Below are 17,521 nucleotides of genomic sequence, written 5' to 3'. Positions count from 1 at the left end.
TGAGGCACATGGTCTGGCTGGGCCTTGTGATTCTACTCGTAGGTGGACGTTGCCGCTAGGGTAACGTTCCTTATACTGCGTCTGGCAGTTGTTCGTATCCTCGCACACTAGGGGAGCGAACAGAGGTAGGAGCTTTGTGCGGCTTACGCTGCTGTTCGTCTCTTTTGCACCACTAGAAGAGCGGACCTAGGCAGGTGCCATATCTAGTGGTTCGTGTCCTCGCACACTAGTGGAGCGAACGCAGGTAGGAGCTTTGTGCGGCTTACGCTGCTGTTCGTCTCTTTTGCACCACTAGAAGAGCGGACCTAGGTAGGTGCCATTTCGCACACATTGCCTTTGTCTCTGTGATTGTTAACAGAGATCATTCCACACACCCTCCAAGTAAGGGAGGAATTGCTTTACTTACTTATTATATTCTTCTGTGAGTTAACAGAGGTATTGCACTCTGCCATAGTCTGCAGCAAAGTCTTTGCACGGTGGACCCTGACTGTCTGATACTCCTTTCAGTTATTATCAGACAGCCCCCCGTAACAGTTAGTGAGCTCATTGCAGTTAAAAAAATGATTTTCATGAAACATTTGTAATAAAAAATTAATTTTATGAGTCTATTTTCATTTATTTTGAGGTATTGTCTTATGTAACATAGTTACTTAAATTGTCAGAAAACGTGATGTCCTATGACAAAACGGAGGTCATTTTCGGATTCAGCACACTCAAAAACATGAAGATTATGTGGATTAACCAAAACAGCTCTCGAAAAAAATGGTTTTGCAGACCTGTGTAATGGAAGCCTTTGCACTGAAGATGTGGGTCCAAATATAAAGAATTGATAATATGTTGGCTACTCACACCGCATATCGGAGGCGCTGCCTTCAGCCCTGTAAGCCGTCGCTGGCTTCTCGTGTTGGTTTATTCCTGTACCCAATTGTTGTTTATTTTCATAACACTGCAAATAGAGCAATGAAGCAAAATGGGGCAATATCTGTCAGCAATTGCACAAAGTTCATTTAAACTGTTTTTGTTGAGAGAGATCAATTTACGCACAAGGGCCTATAAAATTCTACAGGACGGCATATAAACAAAAACAGACGACTGTTTACCGGTAAATATTTACTGTGCTGCAGGAGCAGCTAAGCTAAAAAAGAGAAAAAACCCGTTCAGCTGGTTTCTGTGCTTTTTGAGACCACGGGGAGGCCTTCCAGCGTCACACAAGCAGGAAAAAGATGCATCATTACGAATGTTACTAAAGTATGTTTTGGAAATATTGACTGGCACAGACCCAAACTTGCCATTAGGAAAATGCATATCATCGTGCTTTGGGTGATAGTCTTCCCCTGCTATAGGCAGTCAAGAATAAAATGGACACAGCCCTCTGCAATGTATTATAAATAGAGTTGAGCAGACCCATGGAAGTTCGGCTCGGCAGGGTCAGCTGGACTTTAAATTAAGTTCGGTTTAGGACCTGGCCTTGACCAGAACCCCCAATGGAAGACACTAACTGGGCAGTTCGGTTCTCTGACCACATACAGCCAACCATAAACAGATCACTTCTGGGGCAGGGTTTTTCCATTTTTTTTGTACACACTCTGCTGTTACCCCCAGTGCGAGGCGATCAAACACTGCAAGCGGCCAATTACCGAGCGTACCAGAGCACAATGATGATGCACGAGTGAAGTTGTAAAGCATCCCAACTCAGGTTTGTTTTTTTTATAAAAATCCGAACACTGAACCTCGGGTTCATCTCTAATTATAATTGGTTAATAGCAAAGACTTGTTAATCCAGATCTAGAGTTAAAGGGCACCAGTCATTGGATCATGCTGCTTCAGAGCCTGACGCCACAATTGCAGCCAGGTACCTTTCTCTCTAAAACAATCCAGGGCTTAGGAGAAAATATACTGGCTGCAATTGTGCAGTTAAAATCTGATCCATGCACGTCTGTGGGAACAGAATTGTAAAAAAATGTCTTTCATTTCACTGTAGTCCGGCTGCAATGTTTTGGTTTTTTTTTATTAGAATCAAAAAACAAAAATTGAGACACAATTCAAGCAGGTTTTGCAACATGTCAAGGATCTATTAAAGGATGACTTTTGGTACTTTTCTCATCTGCCTACAGTACCTTGTTCCACATGCTAGTTGTGTCTCTTACATGGCAAGTGGAAAACAGTGCTCTGTTTAGATGAGTCCAAAGTAGAACTTTTTGGGTTGAATGCAAAACAACACGTGTAGCTGAAAACTAACTCTGCACATCACCCTGAAAACACTATCCCCATCCATCAAACATGATGGAGGCAGCTTCAAACTTTGGGGAAACCTTTATTCTGCAGAGATATGGAAGTTGATCAGAGTTGATAAGAAGATAAATAGACCTAAATACAGGGCAATACTGCAGGAAAACCTGTTAGGGCCTGCAAAAAACTTGAGACCAGTGCTTAGGTTCACCTTCCAGCAGGATGACCCTAAAGACACTGACAGAGGTACCAAGGAATCGTTTAGATCAAAGCATACTCATGTGTTTGAATTGACCAGTCAAAGTCTATTCCTAAATCCAATCGAATAAAGAGAGGAAAGTTCATCTCACCGATCCTGCTGTCCACCGCTCCTTTTTCGGACCCAGCGCACGGAAAGCTTGGCTGCCAAAAATGCAAATAGAAAAGAAGTCCAACGCAGTCCTCAGGTTGTCAGTAAAATCCAATGTTTATTAATAAGTTTCCATAAAATATTGTGGTGTGCAGGATGAACATCATCATGGGGTAATAGACTGATAATATAATCCTGCACACCGCAATATTTTATGGAAACTAATTAAGAAACGTTGGATTTTATTGAAAGCCTGAGGACTGTGCTGGACTTCTTTTTTTATTTAAATCCAATCTAAAACCTGTGGCTAGAATAGACAAAATTTTCAGCCTCTGGGTGTGTAAAGCTGGAAAATCATACCCCAAAAGACTTGCAGTAGTAATTGCAGCAAAGGCTTGTCCTATAAAACATTGGCTGAGAAGGGCTGAATATAAATCCACAAGAGAGATAGCAGAAAAGTTAGGAGTAGCCAAATCAACTGTTTGGTATATTCTGCATAAAAAGAGCGCACTGGTGAGCTGGAAAACTCAAAAAGACCTGCACTTCTACGTATAACAGTAGTGGTGGATGATCGCAGAATCCTTTCCATGGTGAAGAAAAACTCCTTCAAACATATACCCAAGTGAAGAACAGTCTCCAGGAAGTAGGTGTTTCAGTATCAACTTATACCAGAATGATGAGAAGGGTAAGTATGGCATAACACATCCTCTGTAAAATATGGGGGAGGCAGTGTGATGGCTTGGGCATACATGGTTTCCAATGGCACTGGGTCAGTGTTTATTGATGATGTGACTGAAGACAGAAGGAGGCGGATGAATTCTGAAATATACAGGGCTATACATTCTGCTCAGATTCAACCAGATACAGCAAAGTTGATTGGACGTCGCTTCATATTCCAGATCGGCAGTGTCCCAAAACATACTGCAAAGTCAACGCAGGATTTTTTTAAAGCAAATAATTTGAAAATTCTGCAATGCCCGAGTCAGTCACCAGATCTCCACCCCATTGAGAATGCATTTCACATTTTGCTTCAGACAATACCTAAGGCAGAAAAACCCACAAACAAGCAACAGCTGAAGTCAGCTACAGTAATGGCCTGGCAAAGCGTCACAGAGGTCAATGGATTTCAGACTTCAGGCAGTCACTCTCTGCAAAGGATTTGCTACACAGTATAAAAAATTAACATTTTATTTATGGTATGTTATTTTGTTCAATTACTTTCGAGCCCCTTCAATCAGGAGGTTTTGTAGAAAAATGGCTGCAATTCCTAAATGTTTCACAAGACATGTTTGCTCATCCCCTTTAATTAAGCCTAATATTGTAGACATGCATTTATTTGTTTCATTTTAAATAAAAAATAGTGGTATGCTGAGCCCAAATTCCAAAGATTTGGTCACTGTCCAAATATTTCTTGACCTAACTGTATATACAGCGCGTGAAATAAGTATCAATAATTTTGTAAGTAAATATACTTCTAAAGGTGCAATTGACATTAATGTCTCACCAGATATCGGTAACAACCCATCTAATCCACACAGACAAAGAAATCAAACCATAGATGTCCATAAATTGTTATGTGTAATAATGAGCACTTACACAGGGAAAAGGTATTGAACACATGAAAAAAGAGAGGGGCAAAAAGTAATGGAAATTCAGGACACCAGATGATATCTTGTTAGTAATTAGCAATCCTGCCACCTAGTGAAAAAAAATATCAGGTGGTTCAACTGATTGCCTATAAAAAGGTTTCTCATTTCTGTGGTGCCACACAAGACACGTCTCATAGTATGAAAAACCAGTGAGCTGTCACAAGCCCCTCGCAACCTTATTCTTGAAAAATATACTGATTGTACTGGTTACAGAAGAATTTCTAAACTACTGAAGGTTCCCAGTGAGCATTGGTCATAATCCAGAATTAGAAATAACATTATTTTGCTGTAATTCGGCCAGGACCAGGTGCTCTCCACAAGATTTCAAACAGAGGAGTAACAATAAGTAATGCACTCAACCTCCATGACCTGTATGCACGCTCAACACGCAAGACTCCAGTGCTGAAAAAAAAAGCATGTTTAAGCGCGTTTAAAGTTTGCTCAGCAACAGTTAGACAAGCCTGTAAAATACTGGGAGAATATACAGGGTGAACTAAAAGTAGATAGACATAACTTTATTCATTAGAATGTTGAGATACTTATTGCTGCTGACTGTTTATCAAAAAAAATGGTCCAAAATGACCAGAACTAAATATTTCACTAACTTGCATGCATAGGTCTAGGTCATCCTCTAATACAGTGATTGGAAAAATGACTGTATTATCACCCTTGCAATTGTTCAATAAATGGTAGTATTTCTCCCAGAAAATGATTGCAATTGAACATGTTTGGACTAATTAACATAGGAAAAGCTGAGCTTATACATTTTTTGAAAAATGTAGTTACGTGAATAACATTAGGCAGGGAATTTAGTCATACATATGTGAATGCTGCTGGGCTGGAGTGTATAGGGGACCTGACAGGTAACCTTTAACTTTGGTTATCCTATGAAGCCTAGACTCTTACTGAGCTACACAAGAGGACTAAAATGGCAGCAATGAAGCCTTTAACAGGCCCCTTGCTGCCACGAGAATCCATTGGTTTTCCTAGATTACGTCCTAAGGGATCAATGGGAGCAGTTATTGAAAATATCTAAATAGGTAACAGGAGCGATCTTGGCTAGCTCTGCTGCTGTAACACAGCCGGCATCTCTTTGTCTCATGGCCAGTGTGAACATGGTCTCACAAGTTCCATGTATACCATCTCATACTCCGGCTCACTTTTTTGTTTTTATGTAGTTTTTTTGTATTCAGTACAAACAGGGAGTGGCCCCCTTCTCAGCGAGCTGGACATTTCATTCTGTGAATCCCCCTGACTGTGTGTGTCCTGTTGGGACCCGGTCGCTCTCAGCCCTTAGCCACATTGAGGCCTATTTTAGACCCATGGTAAGGTTTTAATATTAGAGAGTGTAGGTACTATCCCAACTGGGTACACCTTGGCGTTGGTGGGATAGCTTTATGCTTTTTTTGATCAAAAACAGTGTTTACTAAGTACCCTATGTTCATATGCACTATGCTTTTATTTAGTTACAGCAGGGTATGTTTTCACAATTTGTTTCCTTGGTTTCTCTGGGTATGAAGTGTTCAGCTCCTGAGCCCACACCATGCAGTCCTCAGCAGCCAGTGGCGAAAATGTATGTTGTTATTTCACTGAGAGGTAATATGCACTAATAAGCTTCTGTTTATGGAAGCTCCTTGGTTTTGTTAGTAGGTATGAAATAAAAGAACCAAATCAATCACCAACTTTAATTTTTGTAAACGTATTTAGAGGGAACCTGTCACTCAGTCCTGCCCAAACTACAGGCAGAAAGACTTGCAGCCTAGTTGCATGATTGCAGCCAGGTATGTAGTCTTAAGAACTGGGCCAGTAAGCATAGACTATAGTAGTCCGGTACTGCCCAGGCTGGCTTCTCCCTGCGCAGCTTCGGGTGTTTGACAGGTTGCTCCCATTTGTGTATTTAGCGAGAGACCTGTCATTCAGGGGTGGACATTCTTTTAGTTCATCTGGGCAGGCACACAGTGGCCCAAGTGGTACAGGGTCCATTCCACCTCCAAAGCCATAAGTAACTTCTTTCACTGACACATAGACTAGTGCATTAGGATAAACTATTGGACTGCAAAGGGCCCACATACGGTTCTTGCACAGAAGTTATCTCTGTTTATGTCCACTTTTGCTGTCAATCAACTAGAGTGGTGTGTTGAAAAACAAAAAAGTGTCGTTCTGCAATTGTTTAGCCCGGCTCTGATTTATGTTATCCGTGGTTTAGCCAATATGAATCAACTGACAGGTTCCTTTTTAACTACTGTTCACACAACGTAAAGATAAACAGCGTCCAGGAAATTTTTTTCACTGATCACTGTTTCCTTTAATCATTACAGTATTATGTGTTTAAATGAATTATATAATACTTACTGCGATATCGTACAATCAGCACTTATTGTTCTGCTGATTTGGGTTATCTGTGCAAAAAAATATGCTAAATGTATTTAGACAATCTGTGTAAAATAGCACAGAAACATTGCATGTGAACTGCTTTGTAATAGTGGAGAGTTTATGGAGAAAGTGGGTTTCATGTTTCTGGAAACAGTAATAAGGTTTTTTTTATGATGTACAATGACAAGCAAAAGGGTAACTATTTTTTGAGCTTTTGACTTTCAGACTCCATATCTCGCTATCCACTACAGCTTTGAGTGTTAGACAACCTTCTCTTTATAGATAACCATCTTGACAATCTCATAAATAAATTTCACTTGCAACTATTTAGTATATGATTAGTTATGCAGGTTCTTGTCATGCCTTTGCATTGTTGCTGTTTGCTACTAAAAATCTAAATTTAAATGTTTTTTATTTTGTTAGTATTTTCTAAATCTACCTTTTGGCTTTGAACACTGCCTGAATCCTTCTGGGCATGCTCTCTATCAAATTCAAGCTTGTCTTGACCAAAATCTGATCCCGGGTCTCTTCAGCACATTCCTAATGTCGGTGCAAACTAGTCGGCTCACTTGGATATGTATACAGCCCACAAGTGTTCAATTGGGGTCAGGTCTGGATACTGTGGGAACCAATCCAGCACCTCTATTTCATTGTCATTAAACCATTTTTTCGCCAATGTCGATGTATGCCTCGGGTTGTTGTTCTACTCGAACATTGTCATCCTTTTAGTACCAAGTGTACAAAGTAATTTGTTTTACAGGATTCTCACATATAGCTCAGCATTGAGACCACCATCTATCCTGGTCAAGTATCCAATGCCTTTGTCTGTGAAACAACCCCATATCATCAGGATTTCTCTACTGAACTTGACAGCTCCTTCAATTATTGGATCTGTTAACTCCTTTCCCCTTGTTTCTTCAAGACCCATTTGCACCCATCAGAGCCTAGTCTATTGACTTTTGTCTCATCGCTCCAAATCAACTGTTTCCAATCCTCTACTGTCCACTTACAGGTCTGAATGGGATACAGTTGTGTAAAAATTGGTATTCACTCTAATGCAGTGTAAGTAGTGACGAGCGAGCATGCTCGGCACTTCTGCTCGATAGTCGATTTGAGCATTGGGGCACTCGAGATGCCCTGTACTCCGAGAGTCTGAGCCCTCTTTCTCTCTTCCTCCCTGTCTGGAAAAATGCTGGAGTTTCCCATTCACTTCCATTATTATTATTATTATTATTGTTTATTTATAGAGCACCATTGATTCCATGGTGCTGTACATGAGGGGGTTACATACAGAATACATGTACACGTTACAATAGACAGACTAGCACAGGGGGAAGAGGGCCCTGCCCTTGCGGGCTTACATCCAAGTTGAGCTCGTCTGAGTGTCCGACCTGCTCGATTCGAGGGCCGAGCACTCGAGCATTTTACAGCTTGATCATCACTAATCTCTTTTAACATATTTGAAACAAAACACTGTTTTTCAACAGTTGATCTGGGCTGGTCTGCATGAAACCTTCTTTCCATGTTGCTACCTGTTTGCACAGTTACCCGAAAAGGTCACAATGGGTTTTACCTGCCATAGGTAAATTTACATTTTGACCAGACATCAATGTGCAGAACTAGTGGTTAGAACTATATCTCCCAGCAGACGTCATGAGAAAAAGTGAAGCTAGAAGAAAGAAATCAGCTAGGCCAATCACTAAATAATGGATGCATTAGATAAATGAATATTCTGCATGAAATCATTAGGTATGGCATAAAAAAATGTTAGTAAACCATAGACCATTGTGTATGTAGATATAAATGTATCATTTATGTAAAATATACAGTTACCGTATTTTTCGGACTATAAGATGCACCGAACCATAAGACACACTCTGATTTTAGAGGAGCAAAATAGGAAAATAAAATTTTAAGCAAACAATGTGGTCATGACATAGGGCAAGGATCTGCTGCTGACACTGTTATGGGGGTAATGTCCCCAAATTCTCTACTAAGGTACCCCATTCTGGTAATGATCCTCCTCCCTTGTATATTATCCCCATCCTTGTATATATGTCCCCCATCAGATAAAAACATAAACGTTTAGGCTATGTGCGCACGGTACTTTTTTTGCCTCGTTTATGCGCGTTTTTTTTGTGCAGTTTTGGTCTCAAAACTGCATGAATCTCCTTCCCCAGGCAAAGTCTATGAGATTTCATTTTTGCTGTCCACACATTGTTGTTTTTTTTGGCTGCGTCTTTGTGGTGATAACAAAGATGCAGCATGTCAATTGTTTTTGCGTTTGTCCCTGCGTTTCGGAGGGCTGGTATTTGGCCAGATACTGCTCCCCATATAAAGTCTATGGGGACCAGAATCAGGCGCAAAGGGGTAGGAGCAAGCGCTTCATACACACCGATCACCGGGCGGCTGTCACACTGCTGTCGCGGCAGCTCTTTCATCTTCCGGAGCTGGCCGCTCATTAGGCTCATAACATATTCACTCCTTCCCTGCTCACCGATGGCTGTGATTGGTTGCAGGCAGACCCGCCCCCATGCTGAGTGACAGCTGTCTGACTACAGCCAATCAGAGACACCGGTGGTCGGATCTATATTGTACAGTAAATTAAATAAATAAGTAATTGAAAAAAAATGAAGTGCGGTCCCCCCCAATTTTGATAACCAGCCAAGATAAAGTCTTACAGCTGGGGCTGGTATTCTCTGGATGGGGAGACCCATGTTATTGGGAGCCCCCCAAGCCTAAAAATATCAGCCAGCAGCCACCACAATTGCCGTATCCATTAGATGCGACAGTACCGGGACTTTTCCCAGCTTATCGCGATTGCCCTGATGCGGTGGCAATTGGGGTAATAAGGAGTTAATGGCAGCAGCCCATAGCTGCCACTAAGACCTAGCTTAGTTATGGCAGGCATCTATGGGACACCCCCCATCACTAAGCTGTAAGTGAAAGTAAATAAACACAATCATCCAAAAAATCCTTTATCTAATATATAAAACTGAATGTGTGTGTGTGTGTGTGTGTGTATGTCCGGGATTGGCATCTGCAGCGTCGCACCTACAGCCACAAAATTTTGCACACTCACACGTCTGGACCCCGAGAGCGTCATAGGCTATGGTTTGAGGGGAAATTTTAATCCCGCGCTTTACAGTTATTCGCCAAAAAACCTGTCTCCATTAAAGCGAATGGAGCTGGGAGCCACAGTGCAGCCAGAACTTCAGAAGAATGCGCAGCCACGCCCTTATATGGAATGTTGGCGTGTCACAATGCAGCCAGGGAAAGAGACAGACACAGACAGGGAAAGAGGCAGACACAGACAGGGTAAGAAACAGACATAGACAGGGTAAGAGACAGACACAAAGAGACAGACACAGACAAAGAGACAGACTGACAGGGAAAGAGACAGACAGAGAAAGAGAGGCAAAGAGAGAGACAGGTTAAGAGACAGACACAGATAGGTAAAGAGACAGACAGACAAAGAGACAGAGACAGACACAGGGAAACAGACAGACAGGGAAAGAGAGGGAAAGAGACAGACAGGGTAAGAAACAGACAAAGACAGGTAAAGAGACAAACAAAGAGACAGACATAGGGAAAGAGACAAAGGGAAAGACACAGACAGGGAAAGACACAGACAGGGAAAGAGACAGACAGGGAAAGAGAGGGAAAGCGACAGACAGGGAAAGAGACAGACAGGGAAAGTGACAGAGATAGACAGGGAAAGAGATAGATAGACAGACAGGGAAAGAGATTGAGACAGACGGAGAAAGAGACAGAGACAGTCAGAGACAGACAGGGAAAGAGACAGACAAAGAGATAGAGAGAGAGACAGAGAGATATATACAGAGGGGGAGACAGACAGAAAATGGGAGTGAAACAGAGAGACAGTTACTATCCCAGGCAGCGCCGGGTGCTATGTTGTGAGGCGAAATTTTAACCCCGCGCGATCCAATTTACCAATCAATTTTGCCCCTATCTACATAATGGGGAAAAAGTGAAACGAAAAGTGTTGGGGGCAAATTGACAGCTGCCAGATGTGAACAAGGGGTACTTAAAGAATGAGAGCGATGGCGCCAAAGAGTATATACCGTACAGTTGCTAAAGTGGGGCCCCGACATGGGATACTCACCACACTCGGGGATATGAACACACACACAAAATGCGCCACACACTACCACGTACTTGAACACATATACCACCCTCAGCACACATTTCACCATATGAAATAATTTAATAATTACATTTCTATCTATTTGTTTTGTGGTTTTTGTGTGCAGAATACATTTTTGTTAATACATTCTATTTTGTTAACAGCAGTTATTAACCCGGGCAAAGCCGGGTAGTACAGCTAGTTACAAATATAGCTAAACTAGTGTGTTCATTCAAACAATGTAGGTGTGCATGGGATTTCTCTGAGTCTTACCCAAAAGTAGAGACTCTGTTAGTAAGGGACTCATGCGACACTTCAGATGCAGAGAGTCTGTTCTCAAGAGACACCAATTTTTCATGTAAAACATTAAATGTCCGCTGCTGGGATAGCTCAATTCTGGACACAATTGAGTCCAGATCATTTGTGGTGGGAAGAGCCATGATTGAAATAATATGTACATGTCCTGTTGAAAACTTTTTATCTATAGCGGAGGTGAGGGAGTGATGTTGCTGCTCCCTTGCAATGCAGATATTCCCATAAAATGAACTCAAGAAGTCATACCAGCAGGTAAAGTGGAGCTTGGAGATGTATGCCTTCCTTTGGCATAGTAAGTGTGAATGCTGAGGATGCCATCTCAGCTTTCACAATGCTGGAGCCATTTTCTCTGAAGAAAGGAATCGCTGCATATTTGTAAGCATTCTCAGTGTCGCTGGTAAGGAGACCGAAGTGGCAGCAGATGAGCCCCTTCTCTTTTCTGACATTTCCAGGCTTCTGACCCTGCAGAAGAGGGGAATGGACCAGCAGGCCTTTGGAACTCCAGAGAAACATGACCCCCTTTCCTCCATGGCCAGACCGCACCATATTTAATGTTCTTTTAATCTATTGAACCTATTTATTAAAAGGAAAGAAAAAAGTGTTACCCAGGGTGATATACTGGTGCCTTCTATTACCATTTTACTACAGTAGATTTGGCATTACTAATTATGAAGGAGTCAGAGTGTGGAGCTTTGGCTCACCGGCTCCACGGCCCTGTAAAACAAAGCTACCAACAGGCAAGTACACAGCCGATATAAGCATAAGTCAAGAGCAAACAATGCATTGAATTCCAGAGACAGAGTCCTGCAAGGTGGGGCTGGGTATTTAGGTGAGGTAGTGAATGGTGGCACTTATTATGTGGTTTGTACTTTGAGGAAAAACACCTGCTTTTCTGTAAAGTGTGTATGTACAAAGGAAATGGATGAAAGATGTTCATTGTGAGCCAAGTTTATCTCTCCAAACATAAATTGATTTAGTTCTTTTATACACAGCCCACAGTAGCTCCTATTATAGCTGGCAATGTGCTACTGGCTGCTCTTCTACATGTGAAGCCATTTATAAGAAATGCACTTAAAATCTTTGAAAAATTAAACTGACCCATTTCTTATTTTTATTTTCCCCTTTTGTAGCTTCCTTATGTGGATTCCAGAGCTGTTCATCTTGCTTTTCTTTTTCTCCGTGGACTGATTACGTTGATGGCATGTAACAGTGCTTGTGGCTACCCCTTTAACATGTTGGATTTGATGCCATGGAAAACATTTGATGGAAAACTGTTTCATCAGAAATACCTGTTGTGCCATGACCACAGGCCTGTGGATGTAATCTTCGAGAAAAGTGTAAGTAGATGTGAAAATGTTATCGTGACATTGCAACACAAAGAATGTCCCTTCTGAACGCTGTACTCATGCTGTGTATTAGTGCGTATACAGTATATCGTGCTGTGATGGCTAGAAATAAGCAATTTGTGATTCATCAGCTATTAGGACATATTGGGTGCCAGGCCCATTGCCACCTGTGTATCATTGGCTTCACCACTTGCCCTTCAACATTTATGCCTCTTCCACACTATTGCGTCGATCTTGCACCTTTTTCTGTGCTAAACAGCTAAGGGTTCCTTTAGTTGGGCTTATTTCGGCCTACTTCAAGGTGCTCATTCTGGCCCACATTCAGTACTTGGTACCGGCAGCACATACTGTGTACACCAGGCAAGGTTCTGCTGATGACAGTGCTTTTTATGCCGACGATCCACGTAGTCAACAAATCACTATTTTTGTGTGTTTCTCAGATGATCACTAGCATGTTTACATGGGGCAATAGTCAGGAACAAGCATTTGTGCAAATATAGGCCATTACAGGGGAGAATCCTGAAAGTGGAAAACCCCTCTAAGAAAATTATTATAATTTCTATGAAAAGTTGTCCTACAGTATTGAACAAAGAGAAGATTGCTTGTTCTTATCTTAAGGGGGTTATCCAAAACAACCACTTTTAACTTCCCGTTCAGAGCAGCACCATTTCTCCGATCTCAGCCCTGCCAGTACCCTGATATAATCAAAGTCACATGACTGCTATTGCCAATCTGTGGCAGTGTTTTTCCCGCTCTAACAGAATATTGAAGGAAGCATCTAATCCTCAACCACATCACATTGATTATGTCAGGATACTGATAGGGAACACAGGGATGAGATTCATGGAATGGCACCTGTCCAGCAGGGCTAACGGAGGGAGACCCTGATTAGGTGATAGTGGTGCAAGTGCATGTGATACTGTAAAGTGATACTAGGCATTGGATCCTCTTCATTTATTTTCATCCAACTGAAATCTTTACCATTTATTATCCAGTCAACCACAGTTTTGACACTAGGACTTTGTCTATAACTTTACAGATCAGCGGATTTTGCAGGGCATAGGGGTTGGTGAATATTGGTGGTTGATGGTTTGTAGACCATATAGGGTAGAATGTTCTAATAAAATGTTAGCCACATAATTTACATTTTTACATGTGGAAAAGGCGAAAAATCGCACTAAAATGTTTCACACAATTTCTGCTAAATGTGGCAACGCCCCATATATAGCTGTACAGTATTGCTTAGCCACATGGCGAAACGCAGGAGGAAAGGAGCACTATTTGACTCTTGGAGCACAGAGTTTCCTAGAATAGATTTCAGACTCCATATACAGAGCCCCTAAGTGGCAGAAAAGCAGAAATCCCCTTAAGTGACCCCATTTTGGAAATTACTCTGCTCTGGGAATTTATATACTGCTGTAGTGGTAATTATGACTCCTTGGCTGTTTTTGCACCGGAATCCCGCAGAACTCTGGTGGTCCTGGTCCCCTCCTGCTCTCTGACCATAGAGAAACATCAGCGCTGCACAAAGCCCAGCAGAATCCGACGTTTATCTACACTGGGCTCTCGGGAAGAGATTGAAGAGAACCTGTCAGCACGATTTTGTAATGTAATGTAAAGACATGGCTATAATGGCGCTGTAAAACTGATTACATTGATATAAAAAGAAAACCATTTATTGTGCTTTTTTAATCAGCATTTGAAGTGTTCTGCTAATTAGATTTGACAGTGCAGGGCCCAGACTGTACACTGGGTCTTCTCCCCCCTGTCTGTGATTCCCCAGCCCCTCTGCCTTCCTCTGGTCTGTGAATAACAGATCACTGCTGAGATTTCAAACACAGGAGGCAGGTCATTCACAGACTGGAGGCAGGCAGAGGAGCCAGGGAATCACAGACAGGGAGGAGACCTAATGTATAATCCGACCACTGTGCTCCGAACACTAATTAGAAGGAAACCTCAAATAGTGATTAAACAAGAACATCAAAAGTTTCATCATAAGGTATTAATATAATGAGTATTACAGTGCCATTACAGCCATGTCTTTACATTACAAAATCGTACTGACAGGTTCTCTTTAAAGAGTAACCATCGTTTTAAAGGGAACCTGTCAGCAGAAATTTCCCCTAAAACCTAAAAGATTCCCCCTCTGCAGCTCCTGGGCTGCATTCTAGAAAGGTCCCTGTTATTATTGTGCCCCCTTTCTGACCAAAATACAGAGTTTATAAAGTGGTACCTTTTTGGATTTGGATTCTGTAAATGTGTCACGGGGGCGGGCTGCCTGGCGTCCGTTATTCTGCCTCCTGCCGCTTTAGGCCGTCCCCATCACTCCTTTCCATAGCTGTGGACGCCGCCCAGTGCTCCACAGGTCCCCGCGCATGCCCAGTGCTCATCTCTCGTGGATGAGCACTGTGCCCAGTGTCACCGCTGGTGACGTGCGCGCAGGCTTTAGATTATGGGCGGTGCTGTGATGTTTATTACCAAGCAACCGCCCATAATCGCGGGACCGCGCTTTGGCCCTCGGCGTCCTTCGTTCTGCGCAAGCGCGGTGCTGCTGACCCCACGTCACCTCCTTCCCATCTATTTCCTGCCTCAGGGCAAGATGGGAAGGAGGTGACGTGGGGTCAGCAGCACCGCACTTGCGCAGAACGAAGGACGCCGAGGGGGAAAGCGCGGTCCCGCGATTATGGGCGGTTGCTTGGTAATAAACATCAAAGCACCGCGCATAATCTATGAATGCAGCCCAGGAGCTGCAGAGGGGGAATCTTTTAGGTTTAGGGGAAATTTCTGCTGACAGGTTCCCTTTAATCTGTTTACCATAAATGAATACACATGAAAATAAGAAACTTTGTAAGATATCTTATAAGAGAAGCCTGCTTCTTTCTCTCCCAGGACTGATTGCTCATTCACAAAATTCATGGGTAAAGTCTGTATTCAGTGAATACAAATGTTCCCATTTTTGAGATGATAATTTGTGCACATAAAGTTCTATGGAGAATAGTAACTTGTTTTAGGAGAATTTGCAGCAGAATTTCTGTCTCTGCCTCTAGCATCTCCTCCCCATTCCATATAGTTTTACAAGTACTAACTGTCATCTGCTATTTCAGTAATAGGAAAATCTGTCTCCATTGAATACAAATTTTAACTATGAATTATGAGTGAAATATCAATCCAGGAGAAGAAAGAAGCACATTTCTCCGATAAAACATATTATTTTAATGTGTAGCATTAATTTATAAAATAGAAATTAAATTGCCGGTGACTCTTTAAACCGTCACATCCTGCTGCTTATCATTTCCTGGAGAACCTGTTTTATTAGAACCGATCAGTAGGTTGGGCCCTGGGTTTAATTCTTGGAATATAGGTGTATTGTTTTTACTGTAAAATGAGTACATTTCACATTTAGGACAAGTGTACAGAAGAATTGTTTAGTGTTTTATCTAAAAACAAAGCTTTTGCCCTGGGGTGTAATAATACAGTGTGATGATCTTTGTGCTGACTGCTCTGTAGAAAACACACTTGTATGTTGCCATGTCTTCTATGTTCCTTAGAGCTCAGACTACGCTATTCATAAAAAGATAGAGGAGATTACTAGAGATGTAGGCGTGACTGAATAGTTGTGTACATGGATTACTGTATATGTTTGCTTAAGACCATGTTGTTATAATAAATAGGAATATATTCTTTATGAGTGAATTTATAGTGGGGAATATTTACCATAAATATCTTCTAAAATGAACATTCCGTATAAGAACAATGCTAAGCAAAAATCAATAAGATAGCGACTGTAAGAATGCACCAGTGACCTGACTTGTGTCCACATTATACATCATGTACTGTTGTATCAACAATGTATATTTATTTGCGTTATGCAGCTCTACTTTCCCGATCTGTTCTATTTGCAAATCCAAGATTCAAATAGTACCGAAATATAGGAATGTATCGTAATTCTAATGTTATGGATTTGCACCAAAGATGTGGATTGCTGATGTCTAAGCTCTAATCCTTTGCAGGCTAAAGAAGAGTGTGAAGTCTAAGGGATCCCCTAATTATCATCACCATAAACCTATGCAAGGAGGTACTGCTGACTATGTCCCTAGGTTGCAGGCCCTTAAAGAGAACTTGTCAGGTGCAATATGCACCCAGAACCACGAGCAGTTCTGGGTGCATATTGCTAATCCCTGCCTAACCGTCCCTGTATATAGTAGTATAGATAAAGAGATATTTAGGAAAAGTATTTCTAAAGATACTTTATTATATGCTAATGAGCACAGGGACTAGTTGCAAGGGCGTTAGTTTCCCCAACTACTCTGCCCTCTTAGCATATTTGTATGCCCACAGGGGCGTGCTAACATGCTTTTCAATGCCCATTGCCCAGCGTCATCAGCGGTGACATACATATCTGTGTCCATTGTCACCGCTTCAGAATGCCAGGTTTAGGGTCAGTGCTCATGATCAGGAGTCCCAGCACTTGCGCACTGTAAAGCCAGATGTATGCGTCCAGGCTTCGAAGAGGTCTAGTCCGCATGACCGGTAGTGCCCGGCATTCTGACCATGCGCACTGACTTTAAGCACGGCATTCTGAAGCGGTGTCAACGGACACAAGTACCCGTGACACCACTGATGATGCTGGGCAATGGGCACAGGGTTGTGTGTGCTGACATGCTAAGAGGAATGAGCGAAGTAACTAATGCCCTTGCGACTAGTCCTTGCGCTCATTAGCATTTCATAAAGGATCTTTAGAAATACTTGGTTAATCCGATGCTTGGTTAATGAAATATCTTTAATCAAAGTTGCATAAATGCACTGCACTTTGATTGACAGTGGGTCGGGTCCTCAGTGTTTATTCCTCCCTTTTGTTTATTTAAATTTTACGCCGCGCCGCCATTGCTGTTGTTACCACAGTAATTCTGTCTTCTTAAAAATGGTGCTGGAGTCCGTGCATGCACGGACCGCGATCTCAGGTGCCATTTTATTGAAGATACTGCAGTGAAGACTATGAGAGGCAGCTCTTATACATATATGACCACGGAACAAACTAATTACTATAAAAAAGCATTTTTATAGTGTGATAGCAGCAAAACATAAATAAACCATATAACTCTGGTATCGTTGT

At 41.9% G+C, this 17,521-nt stretch overlaps 1 protein-coding gene across 3 annotated transcripts in view; it reads left to right on the top strand.

Annotated features, from left to right (window-relative positions):
- The window catches only part of FAM120B (family with sequence similarity 120 member B), a 280,814-nt gene that overhangs the window by 142,189 nt on the left and 121,104 nt on the right, over positions 1-17,521 (top strand). For all 3 annotated transcript variants that reach the window (XM_075339687.1, XM_075339685.1, XM_075339686.1), the window contains one exon: positions 12,193-12,399. In XM_075339687.1, the coding sequence (XP_075195802.1) occupies positions 12,193-12,399 (207 nt within the window). The remainder of the gene's footprint in view (positions 1-12,192; positions 12,400-17,521) is intronic.

Source organism: Anomaloglossus baeobatrachus, chromosome 3 (assembly GCF_048569485.1).
Source record: "Anomaloglossus baeobatrachus isolate aAnoBae1 chromosome 3, aAnoBae1.hap1, whole genome shotgun sequence".
Taxonomy (NCBI): domain Eukaryota; kingdom Metazoa; phylum Chordata; class Amphibia; order Anura; family Aromobatidae; genus Anomaloglossus; species Anomaloglossus baeobatrachus.
This window is presented reverse-complemented; position numbering and strand designations above follow the sequence as displayed.